The sequence below is a fragment of the Diplodia corticola genome (assembly GCF_001883845.1).
Source record: "Diplodia corticola strain CBS 112549 chromosome Unknown scaffold15, whole genome shotgun sequence".
Lineage (NCBI taxonomy): Eukaryota > Fungi > Ascomycota > Dothideomycetes > Botryosphaeriales > Botryosphaeriaceae > Diplodia > Diplodia corticola.
In genome coordinates, this window is record NW_017971494.1 from 482,277 (window position 1) to 494,375 (window position 12,099).

At 54.1% G+C, this 12,099-nt stretch overlaps 5 protein-coding genes across 5 annotated transcripts; 3 read left to right on the plus strand and 2 right to left on the minus strand.

The window, feature by feature from the left end:
* Positions 1-822: 822 nt before the first annotated feature.
* Positions 823-1,140, plus strand: BKCO1_15000150 (uncharacterized protein; the record flags this gene model as incomplete). Its single annotated transcript, XM_020271251.1, has 1 exon — positions 823-1,140. The coding sequence occupies one exon, from the start codon at positions 823-825 to the stop codon at positions 1,138-1,140; it is 318 nt and encodes a 105-aa protein (XP_020132031.1).
* A 285-nt stretch (positions 1,141-1,425) lies between these two features.
* Positions 1,426-3,555, plus strand: BKCO1_15000151 (uncharacterized protein; the record flags this gene model as incomplete). Its single annotated transcript, XM_020271252.1, has 5 exons — positions 1,426-1,632; positions 2,086-2,510; positions 2,609-2,634; positions 2,699-3,021; positions 3,184-3,555. 5 exons carry the CDS (start codon positions 1,426-1,428, stop codon positions 3,553-3,555), a joined length of 1,353 nt encoding a protein of 450 aa, XP_020132032.1.
* A 225-nt stretch (positions 3,556-3,780) lies between these two features.
* On the minus strand, positions 3,781-7,692 carry BKCO1_15000152 (uncharacterized protein; the record flags this gene model as incomplete). The annotated part of the gene is made up of 7 exons (XM_020271253.1): positions 3,781-4,359; positions 4,402-4,471; positions 4,796-4,890; positions 4,956-5,338; positions 5,389-5,649; positions 5,704-7,170; positions 7,230-7,692. 7 exons carry the CDS (start codon positions 7,690-7,692, stop codon positions 3,781-3,783), a joined length of 3,318 nt encoding a protein of 1,105 aa, XP_020132062.1.
* Positions 7,693-8,406: 714 nt separating this feature from the next.
* BKCO1_15000153 (short chain dehydrogenase) lies at positions 8,407-9,427 on the minus strand (the record flags this gene model as incomplete). The annotated part of the gene is made up of 3 exons (XM_020271254.1): positions 8,407-8,652; positions 8,703-9,289; positions 9,334-9,427. 3 exons carry the CDS (start codon positions 9,425-9,427, stop codon positions 8,407-8,409), a joined length of 927 nt encoding a protein of 308 aa, XP_020132063.1.
* A 519-nt stretch (positions 9,428-9,946) lies between these two features.
* BKCO1_15000154 (dsba family oxidoreductase) lies at positions 9,947-10,889 on the plus strand (the record flags this gene model as incomplete). Its single annotated transcript, XM_020271255.1, has 6 exons — positions 9,947-9,980; positions 10,033-10,111; positions 10,161-10,201; positions 10,270-10,397; positions 10,445-10,758; positions 10,811-10,889. The coding sequence occupies 6 exons, from the start codon at positions 9,947-9,949 to the stop codon at positions 10,887-10,889; spliced, it is 675 nt and encodes a 224-aa protein (XP_020132058.1).
* Between the last annotated feature and the right edge of the window lie 1,210 nt (positions 10,890-12,099).

Here is a 12,099-nt window from a genome sequence, read left to right on the forward strand (position 1 = left end):
GATGTGGTAGTTGAGACAACAGAAGAACCGGTAGTTCCACTTGACGATACGGTCGTTGTAACTGGCGATCCTCCTGAGGAACTTGTAGAAGATAGTGTGGCGGCAGATGAGGTGAATGAATCTGTAACCGAAATTATGGACGAGGTTGGGCTGGATGAGAAGGTATTTGAGGAGCTCGTCGATGACGAGGATGATGAAGCAGTGTTCGAAGCACTCGATGCTGATGAGCTGCTAGTTGCCGAGGAGCTCAAGGATCCGCTAGTGTTTGATATAGTAGACGTGCCCGATGATGGCATTGAGGATGTCGAGGTGTCACTTGGATTTGTGAGCAATTCCAGGAAGGATGTTCCCACAGGGCTAAAGGAGAGAGCTCCAAGCGATGTCTTGTGGTAGCAGCGGTTGCTGTAACTTGCAGCAACACACGTGTCGTCTGCGGCGCAACTATTAATACAATCAAGTAGGCTGTTTGCAGCGTGATCCGAGGCTGAGTTGACATTGCTATCAGTATCGCAGTGAATCAGAAATCTCTTCGAGCCGACACTGTACACCAGACCATTCGATGCGGGGCAAGATGGCGTTGCAGTAGACGTTGGAGAAGTTGAAGAAGTTGAGGAAACAGTCGAGCTACCCGATGTCGATGTATTCGTGGTCGTGGAGCCGGTAGTGCCTGAGCCAGCAGATGCAGAAGTTGAGCTACTCGAACTGGAGGAGCTCGTACTGCGAGAGACTGTAGTGCTTGAGCTATACGAGTTTGATGAAGCCGTACTGCTAGATACTGTAGTGCTTGAGCTGTCCCAGCTGGACGAACTTGCAGTACCAGAGATGGAAGAGCTTGTACTGCTCGAGCCTGGCGAGGTGGATGATCCAGATGTCGTAGATCCAGATGTTGTTGACTCAGAAGTGGAAGACCCAGAAGCGGAAGATCCAGACGTTGTTGATCCGGAAGTGGAAGACCCAGAGGTGGAAGATCCAGACGTTGTTGATCCGGAAGTGGAAGACCCAGAGGTGGAAGATCCAGATGTTGTTAATGCACTAGACGTAGTCGTCGACGGAGTGAGTGATTGGGAAATTGACGAACTCGAACTTCCGCTGGTTGTAGAAGCTCCAGTCGAGCTTGAAAAGCTAGACGTCGACGACTGAACAAACTCGATGAAAATGGTTCCGACAGTGCTGGGCCCGGGGGTACCAGCAGAACTCTTCAGCCAGCAATTAGAAGTGTAGCTGGCAGCTCTACACATGCTATCCAGGGAGCATGCCTCAGCACACATGGCAGGATTGGTTGCAGATGGGACGTTGGTGTAACTGCCTACACCATTGTCTGTATCGCAGATGATCCGGTAGGATTTACCATTAGCACTGTTGTAAAGGAGGCCGGGCGTTGGGAGACAAGACGGGGCGGAGGTAGCAGTGGAGCTGCTCGAAGTCATGGTTGAGCTGGTTGGGTTGGAGGAAGTGGTCGGCGACGTGACTGACGAAGAAGTCACTGTGCTGATCGAAGTCGAAGCGCTGGGACTCGTTGAGGAAGACCCCAATGTTGAGGCAGTGGTGCTCGATGATGAAGAGCCACTACTGCTCGATGTCGAGGACATGCTACTGCCTGAGCTGGTCGTCGTATCCAGTTGGATGAAGATGGTACCGACGCTGCTACTTCGCACAGTCATAACGCTATCCTTAAAATAACACTGGGTTGTAAAGGTTGCAGCTATACAGCGGGGTCGTTGTGCACATAGATCAGCGCAAGCTTGCGCGTTTGGAGCGGCGGCATTGTCGTAGCTTGATGGGTCACTGTCCGTGTCGCAAATGATCCGATAATTCTTTCCGCCAGTGGTATATTGAAGGCCAGGAGCAGGCAAGCAAGAAGCGGTTGGAGTAGTGGAGCTACTTGATGTGCTGGTGGTGGTAGCTGTCGTGACCGTTGAAGTAGTCGGACCACCAGCTACACAGTAGGAATAACCGACTTGCAAAAACTGGCAGTCGTTCCCCACCGAGGGATTCCATGCGTAAAACTGTGAGAAATTTATCACGTTCGCAACTAGCACTGCCATGCAAGTGTCTCCAGGAGCGACGGTGTAGTACTTAGTACAGCCACGAGCGGTGTCCGGCGGAGTGGTTGCCGACGAAGTAGGTGCTGGTGATGAGGTTGATGAAGTTGAATTGGTGGCGGATGAGGAGGCTGGACTAGTGGCCCATGAGGGGGTTGAACTTGAACCAGTCGCGGATGACCTCAAACTACTCGATGACGGTGAGGCGGAGCCAGTGGCGGAGAATGAGGAAGAGGAGGTGGACGAGGACTGGGAAGTGGACGACGCTGAGGAGGAGGAGAAAGTTGGCGACCCTGAAGATGAGGACGATGACGGGGAGGAAGAGCTGTTACTAGGCGATGTCGCCGTCGTGGATGGCGCTGACGAGGAGGAAGAGCTGTTGCTAGACGATGTCGCCGTCGTGGATGGCGCTGACGAAGAGCTCGAGGTTGAACTGGTCGTCGAAGCGGTGGTCGGAACAGCCACACAGTAGGCACCCCCGATCTGTAAGAACTGGCAATCGTTTCCAACCGATGGGTTCCATGAGTAGAACTGTGCGAACGTTATCCCATTCTGATCGAAGATAGCCTGGCAGCTATCACCGCTAGCGACGGTATAGAACTTGGGGCATCCGGGAGTAGTGTCAGCAGGCGCATTAGCCGGCGTTGCGGTCGTAGTGGAGGAAGTGACGGTCGAAGTGACGGACGAAGTGCCGGTCGAAGTGCCGGTGGAGCTCCTGGATGACGAGCTGGTGATAGTGCTAAGCGTTGAGGCGGTGGTGGAGAAGGAAGCGGAAGTGCTCCTCGATGGTGAGGTGGCACTTGTAGAGGAAGAAGAAGCGTCCGTTCTAGAGGAGGAGAATGAAGTGCCTGTTACGGAGGAAGGAGAAGTGCTCGTTCCAAAGGAAGAGGAGCTGGAAGAGGTACTGGTGGCTGAGCTAGACGCCGTGTTGGTTGAACTGGAAGGGGTACCCGTGTCCGTCGAAGTGATAGTTCTCGAGGTAACCGGAGCAGCTACACAATATGCATAGCCGATCTGCAAGAACTGGCAATCGTCTCCTATGGATGGATTCCATGCATAAAGCTGTGAAAACGTTATTCCGTTATCACCTAAGACACCCTGGCAAGTATCACCGCTAACGATTGTGTAATACTTGGAGCAGCCGGAGGCGGTATCAGAAGGCGTGTTGGCCGGCGGGGCGGTTGCAGTGGAGGAAGTGATGATTGAAGTGCCGGTGGAGCTCATGGACGATGAGCTAGTGGTTGTGCTAAGCGTCGAGGCGGTGGAGGAGGAAGCGGATATGCTGCTCGTTACCGGGGAAGGAGAAGTACTCGTACTAGAGGAGGAGCTAGAGGAGGAGCTGGAAGAGGTGATGGAACCCGTTGGATTTGAGCCGAATGAGGTACTGGTTGTCAAGCTTGAAGAAGTAGTGCTTATCACCGCTGAAGTAGAAACTGTACTCGGGTCTCTAGCCAACATGACTCTAGCCCCCGTTAACTTGTTCAGCTCGGTGTTGAACTTTTCCTTGCACTGACAGGTATTTGAACTGTTCAAAATTGCTACATCACATCTCGTTCCGAAACCGTCAGTGCAGAATTTCAAACACTCCTCTACCGTGTCAACATTTGTTTTGGAAGATGTAGGTGGCAAGTTGAAACTATTCCCGGGTTCAACGTCGCAGTAAAGCCAGTACGTTTTCGATTCTACTGTTATAGGCTTGCGGGAATCCTGGGGGCATGCCAGTGCCGATGTAGGAGTGCTAGTGCTTGCGGTGGTCGAAGTCGAGGTGCCAGCCGAAGTCGAGGTACCAGCCGAAGTCGAGGTACCAGCCGAAGTCGAGGTACCAGCCGAAGTCGAGGTACCAGCCGAAGTCGAGGTACCAGCCGAAGTTTGAGTGTCGCTGGTGGTGGTCGGCGTGAAGATCCCAGTGGACAGCGAAGTACCTGTTGACGTAGACGTACCGATGGACGTCCCAGAAGTGTTGGATCCAGTCGTTGAGGAAGAGGTGCCTGTAGTGGATCCAGTTGTTGAAGAAGAGGTTCCAGTAGAAGTGCCTGTAGATGAGGCTGTGGTCGAGGACCCCCCTGTAGTGGATCCAGTTGTTGAAGAAGAGGTTCCTGTAAGGGCCCCTGTTGTCGCGGTTGTTGCAGTACTTAGGGATAAGGAGGAACTGCTGGTTAGGGAAGCTGTGGAAGAAGCCGTGGAAGAAGCTGTGGAGGTCCCTGTTGTCACGGTTGTTGCAGTACTTGGGGACAAGGAGGAACTGCTGGTTGAGGAAGCCGTGGAAGAAGCTGTGGAGGTCCCTGTGGGCGTCCCTGTTGTCGCGGTTGTTGCAGTACTTGGGGACAAGGAGGAACTGCTGCTGCTAGACGACGCCGACGTCGTTGATGGCGACGACGTCGTGGATGGTGCTGAGGAGGAGGATCCCGAGGATCCCGAACTTGAACTGGCTGTGGTCGTCGTCGTAGCAGAACCCGGATCTCTAGCCATCATAACTCTTGCCCCCGGCAAGCTGTTAAGTTGGGTTGCGCTAAAGCCTGACTTGCACTGGCAGGTGTTTGACGAGTTTAAAATTGCCACATCACATTGCGTGCCATAGTTGTCCGTGCAGAACTTTAAGCAGTCTTCCACGCTGGCAACGTTTGTTTTGGAAGATTGGTTTGGCAAGTTAAAGCTGTTACCTGGTTCAACATTGCAGTAAAGCCAGTACATTTTCCCTGCCGAGGTTAAAGATTTGCCAGCATCCTGGGTGCATGCTAATGGCGACGAAGTACTAGTGGTTGCGGTTGTTGTGGCCGATTGGGTCGTTGTCATCGATTGGCTCGTAGCCGTCGCTGTTGTAGCCGTGGAGGCTGGTGGTGAACGGGTTCTGAAAACTTGAGCGCCAGCAAGTGCATTGTTGTCACCGTTGTCGCCCTGGTTGGCTTGGCAGACCCCGCTTTGGAGAAAGATGGATGCGTCGCACTGAGTTGGGTAGTTTTTATTGCACCAGTAGAGGCATTGATCAGGCGTGGTGACCCCGTTCCCAGATGGAAGGCTCCCAATGTTCACACTGCCGCCTGGTTGAAACCCACACCAGAGGTAGAACGTCTTGCTGTTCACAAATATAGACCTTCCAAGATCACCCGGGCAGGAGAGAGCGGGGGGAGTGTCGATTTTAACGATGGAGTTGGTGCCAGTGCTGCTGTCGACAGTCATTGCAGCATACTGTTGGCAGGCCGTACCAGTGAAGACAGCCGAGTTACAGTCACTGTTGGCTGCGCACTGCTGACCACATTCCCGGAAACTAGCCGCCGAATTTGACCGTAGAGAGGCACCTGCGGCAAGCACTTAGCATGCGTTCAACACAGGTGTTTAGGGAGCTTACCAGCGGGAGCCGTATTGCACCGAATCTGGAAAGAATAACCATTTGCAGTGAACACCTTTCGATCGTCTGCCGTACAGGACGCTGGAGATGCAGCATCCGACAGCCTCACCATGGAATCACCATTGGTCAGTTCAAGGTTAGCGGTTCCTCTGAATGTACACATGCTGTTGCTATACTGGACGGACAGACACCCCGATACTGTCGAGCACTGATTGGCGCAGTCTTGATAAGAACTTCCAGGTGCACTTGAAATGGGTGTAACTAATGCCTGTCAGTCTTGTACAGTAAGTAGTGTGGAGCTCTTTCATCACTTACCACCGCTGGATTTGCCGCAAATGAGCTGGAATTGGGCACCATTTGATGTACGCAGGATGACGTCAGCGTTGCTAGAGCACGTGTATGAGATTACCGAAGGGCTGGCAGTCGAGGTAGTTCCAGTCAAAGTAGTAGCACTTGAGGTAGTGACGCTCGAGGCAGTGGCGGTCGAGGTAGTTCCAGTCAGAGTAGTGGTACTCGAGCCAGTGACGCTCGAGGCAGTGGCAGTCGAGGTAGTTCCAGTCAAAGTAGTGGTACTCGAGCCAGTGACGCTTGAGGCAGTGCCAGTTGCCGTTGTTATGGAGGAGCCGCTGCTGTTCGCCAAAATCACAGAGTCTCGATCTGAAACTGCTCGGATTTCATCATTACCATCCTTCAAATAGCACAAGTCTTGGTACTTGGTGACTCCGACACACCCAGTGGTTGCGATGCATCTTTGCATACACGTTTGTAAGTCTTGCGACTGTTCACTATCTTCCACTGTATACCCGATAATATCTCGGCCACAGAGAATCTGAACTTGTATGCCATTCACTGTGCGAAATTGATTATCATCAGCAGGACAGTTGAAAGTTGTCGAGCTGGTCGGGGTTGAAGTCGGAGTTGTTGCCGTAGTCACCGTTGTCGAGGTCCTTGTGGAGGTCCCTGTTGAGGTCCCCGTGGAGGAGATCGTTGAGAAAGCCGTTGTGGTCGTCGAAGAGGCTGTTATGGTCGAAGAGGAAGCCGTTGTAGTCGTCAAAGAGGCTGTTGTCGTCGTCGAAGAGCCTGTTATGGTCGTCGAAGAGGCCGTTGTGGTCGTCAAAGAGGCTATTGTCGTGGTTGAAGAGGCCGGAGCAGCCACACAATAGGCATACCCAATCTGCAAGAACTGGCAATCGTTTCCAACCGACGGGTTTAATGAGTAGAATTGGGCGAAAGTAATTGCATTCGAATCCAAGATAGCCTGACAACCATCGCCACTCTTGACTGTATAGTATTTGGGGCATCCGCGAGCGGTATCTGTGGCCGTAGTGGCTGGCGGACCGGTGGGAGTGGTGGCTGTCGAAGTAGTTCCAGTCAAAGCAGTAGCACTTGAGGTAGTGACGCTCGAGGCAGTGGCAGTCGAGGTGCCAGTCAAAGTAGTGGCAGTCGAGGTGCCCGTCAAAGTAGTGGCAGTCGAGGTGCCAGTCAAAGTAGTGGCACTCGAGCCAGTGACACTCGTGGCAGTTGGAGTCGTCGCCGTTGTCGGTGTTGTTGCAGTGAGCGGGGCCTCTGGTGTCATTGAACTCGACGCGCCTGCATAGTTGACCCAGGCGGAAACACCGGGTTTGGAGACGAAGTTCGGATTCGTAGTCGTCACCTTGAGGTAACAAGTACTTCCGAGCAGTGAAGCGGAAAAGCAAGCTGGATTTGTACCGCAGGCGTTCAAGCAACCATTGATATCCGTGTTGTATACTGGGTTCGTGCTGCCATCGTTCACATTGTCGCCTACGTTTAGTCGTTAACAAACGAACACGTTACTCCACATGTTGCGTTAGACAACTCACCGTACGGTTCCCTGTCGCAAGTAAGCTTGAACTGTTTGTTGTTAGACCACGCGACCAGTCCCTCATTATCCGGACACTTTATCCCAGGACAGTCCATGCAGACGGCAAGATCGACAGTAGCCTTGCTCGTCTGTGGGACGTTGACCGATTTCAAATAGCACCGTCCACCATTGGCACGGCCGTTCAGGAATTCCCAGGTAACGGCGACACACTGAGGTTCCGCATCACAAAGGCGGATGCAGTCGCGGATGTCGGGGTAGTTATCATAGCTCTTGAGATCTCCCCCGTATTGATCGGTGGAACACTTGATGCTGTAGTGGAAGCCCCTAGGACCAACTATGAAAGGGTTAGTTGCAGTGTTGGGGCAAGTGTTGCCCGTCGTAGATGTCAACTGGGTGCCGGGGGCGCCAGAAGATGGAGTAGCATTTGGAGGTGCTGGAATGGCCGACACGAGAGTCGACATCAGCAGGGTAAGGAAAATACTTAGCCGTGCGCAGAAGCGCACGCCATTGGGAGCGCCCATCCTGGACAGCTACCCGGAAACCTAAGGGTTAGTCAAAAGCGTAGAGTACTTGATACTTTCCTTGGTGAATGATCAAAAGAGGTCGATGCGAAAAACAATGAGTGGAAAGTTCGAAGCGAGCTGTAGCTTGTCGCGTCAAACGAGTGAATTTTGGTGAGGCGTGAAGGTAGTCATAGGTCTGAACTGGGGTCGAGTTTTGTTCCGCTCCATAAACACACCCCACTGGGCACGCGCCCCACAGAAGCGAGCATTGTTGACGCGGCGGAATGAAAGGAGCCTTGGAAAAGTAGCTGACATTTATCGAAGGCGAGATCAAAATGCTTGGTGCCATGGCAAACATTGATGTAGACAGTCATGCCAAGGGCCTAGAAGAGCACATGTAAGGAACGACAAAACGCGAGAACACCTACAAAACGAGCGCTTGGCGGGAAGCTACTGGGCCAAATAGTAAACGATGCTAATGATTGCTTTGCTGAAACCAAGGTAGATCCAGCTGTCTATTGACGTATTGACAAAGACACATTTCGATGCCGTTGGTCGATTGCTGTCTCGGAGAAAATAGATTGACCTGTCGAAGCATTCGTACTATCAGCGTGAAGCTTGGAAGAACGCTTCGTAACTTGGCACAGGCCCGAACAGGAGCGGTGCAAAAGTCTACATTCTTGACGTCCTCGATTTGTTGCTGTCCATCCGTCGTCCCTCATCGTCTTGTTCTGCAACGGTTAGATCCGGGAATTCAGCGGGCATGATTCTCCTCGGGTTGGACCCAGGAACCAGACTGTACTTGGAGAAGTCGGTGACACCAGTTTTACGGAGGAAATCTTCATCTACCTCCAAACAACCATTGACATCGGTCACGGGAGCTCGAAGCATGGCTAAGACGGCATCGGAGAAGATTGTCTTGCGACGTTCGTTAGTTGCACTCGGAGAAAAGAGGTGTCAGTACTTACCGGTTTCCGTAGATCACTGAGCACGTCCTCTCTGCCAACCGTGGCAGCGCTTTGGATAGCCGTGGCAACCCACATACTGGAAATAGCCATGTTCTCCTTGCCTTGGCGAGCAAAGTCCATAGCCAGCCCTTTCGTCAGCACGCTCATGGCAACTTTACCCATAGCATAAGCGGCTTTGCCACGGAAGAAGCGTGAGTATATGGGAGGGCTGACAACAACGATGCGTCCCTTCCAGCCGAGGTTCTTGAAGTGAGGCAGAGCCGCTTGGATGGTGCTGTACAAGCCTTCGACATTGACTTGCTGCATCAACTTGAATCGCTTGACCGGCGTGTTCTCGACTGAGGCCCACCATATTGCACCGGAGTTGTAGACCAGGACGTCGAGACGGCCAAATGCAGCCACGGCTTGGTCGACCATGCTCTTCACGGCGTCGGGGTCGCGAGTGTCGGCGGCAATGGCAAGTGCCTCTCCACCAGCCTCCTGTATCTCGCGTGTCACGGTGTCAATGGTGGATTGCGGCGAGTTCGGATCAGGCGGGAATGGGTGGGCTTTGGATGCGTCCGAGGTGGTTTTTGCGGACACAACGACTGCAAGTGTGAGCAAGCATCGCACCGACGAGAGCACGACTCACCCCGATATCCAGCCCTGGCGAGGTCGATGGCAACTTGGCGACCCATGCCTCTGGATGCGCCGATCACGAGGGCCACGTGCTTGGAGCTGTCCATGGTGTTGGTTGTGGGAGTTCGCAGGTTCAATCGGTGGAGTCCAAGGCAGTGTTGTGCGGGTGAGTTGGTTGGGCGAACTGGCGCTGGAATCCGAATCAGTGAAGGGCGTCGTCCTGCGATGGCCTCTTCGCGGCGTCAATAAGAACGTTGGGTGAGAGGTTGGCCTAGGCGGTAGGAGCTGGTGGGTGATGATTAGTGATGGCCGGCACACCTCGGCTGCCCCGCATGAAGACACGAGCCTGCGCCGCCCATGGCGCTGACACGGAACTTCCAACCGTCTTTTGCGTGCAGTCCATCTCTCTCGAGGCTCACAGGCCTTCCAAACGCGTAAGTAGGTGATTGGACGCGTCCGAGGGTGACGCGACGAAGCACGCGTCGATCACCTCGGCTCGGTCAGACGCGCCCCACTCGACTCATGCTTCTGCTCCCCCGGATTACTTATAACCTATCGCATCACCCCTCGCGGCTCGCCACGCCCTCCGCATCCTGACCACCTAGCTGAGCCGTCTAATCGACACCATGGGAGGCAAAATAGATGCCTATCTTGATTGCGGTCCGTCTTGGCTGCGCTTCTTGCCCGAGCCTGTAGATTGACGTGAGTCTAGTGTCTCCGTATTCGTACTTCGCCATACACCACCTGCTGAAAACCCGGTCTGCCTTGGCCTCTCATGGAGTAGACGTTGAGTATGTCCGGCTAGTCACGCCATGCCCATTCACTCACTAATCCTTCAAGGTTTCACCCTGTGTTCCTGGGAGGAATCAACGTTGGCAGCGGTAAGGCATGCCCCTTTCACGGCGCTGTCCTGCAGTCATGATTGAGTGGCTGCGGCTGACCTCAAAAGGCAACAAACCACCATGGACCCTGCCGAACAAGGCCAAGTACAGCCCTTACGACAGCAAACGCGCAAAGGCCTACTTTGGCTGTCCGAAAATGGAGGTTCCCGACTTCTTTCCCATTCTGTCATTGCTTGTAAGTCTGCTCCGGTCAAGTGCTCGCCCTTGGCTCATGCCGCACAGCCTCAACGCTGTATGGCCTACGTGAAGGATTCCTTTCCCCAAGGCAAATACGAAGCCAGCTTCCGCGAGCTGTTCATCGCTATGTTCGAGGAAGGCGAGGACATGAGCAAGCCCGAGCTGCTGGCCCAGGCCTTGGGCCGCCATTTCTCATCCGACGAGGTGAAGCGCATCATCCAAGGGGCCAACACGGCAGAGTACAAGAAGAAGCTGTCGGACAACACCCAAAAGGCCCTCGACCAAGGCGCTTTCGGATGCCCGTGGTTCTGGGTGCGCAACGACAAGGGCGAGGAAGAGCCGTTCTTTGGGAGTGATCGGTAAGTGTCGCGCCATCGGCTTCAGAAGACCCAAATCATTGACAAAGGCCAGGTTCCATTTCATGTGGCAATATCTCGGCATTCCCTTCACAGACATTCAGATTGTCGAGAAGAACAGCTCCAAGCTGTGAGTGAGGTGGTCCGTATATGCTGTTGAATTTCAATGCCCTTGTGCGGCGCGGAGATGTCAATCGCATGGTGCGGGAGACGATGTTGACGCTGCCCTGCTGTGAATCACCGCCGTCATGACTGTGAAGGGACCCCCTTTCCAACTCTGGTGACAGCCCAGGCAGTTGACTGCGAGGTCGGAGCCGTCCAGCACAGAAGCAGCGTGCGTCTTGGCTGTGTAACGCCCGGCTATGCTCCCACGTCCCCCGCCACCTCACCCATGCCACCGCCGTCACCTCCCGCCTAGCCAAGCTTTGCTGGCGTTGGTTGCTCAAATTTGATCCGACGGCTGTCTGCATCGCCCTGACCTGACATGCGTGGGCCCTGGCGCCGCGAGCATCAACGCGGATCGGCCCTGCTTTACACGAAACCTGCCCGCCAGCCAGCGGATCTACAGTCTCGTCGGGGCCAAGGAATAGTTTCGTCAACAGTGCGTCAGTCCGGTCTTGTTGCTTGATAGTTTGTTTTGCCGACGCGGCCAGCGAGGCGATATCCCGCAGCAAACGCAGCCCTTTTCCGGGGTTGCGTCAACGTACCCCACGCCTACCACCTTCCTTTCCTCTACTCAGAGGCCGTGAGCTGATGTACGTTGCGAGATGCAAAAATACTCTGGGGCCTTGGCGTCCATCGCACGACGGTGAATTGCCTGCATCGCGTCTGATCTCGTCATAACAGAGCCGACTCTGGTAGGCTGGCAGTGCACTGGGTGCAAGAACCGTGCGGGGAGAAAAAGGAACTTGCCGGCTACGATCACTGATGTCTGCCTAGTGCGGGCTGCGTGGCGGGTGGCCGGGCTGTTGGAACCGTCGCTCAAGATTCATACAGGGACAGGGGCGCCTGTCGCTGCGGAAAGCCCGCATGCATACATAAACTCTTCCCCTGTTGGTGCGACGGTATCAGATGTGGGCGGCTTGTTCCGACAGCACATCTGCACAGGTCCACCATGCGAGGCCGTTTTTGCTCAACGTCAAAGGAGCCGGTATGTGAGATGTCACTTAACGGCGGCTCCTGCTGAACCCTGACGGAACAAGACACGTTTCGATGTGATCTGACAACACGTGCGTGTGTCTCTCACTACACGCTTCGTCGTGACGACAAGGGACTGAAGACACGCGAGACACTTCTTGCTAATCCCACACATTGCTCAGCGCGCTTCCCGTCACTCGCGGCTAC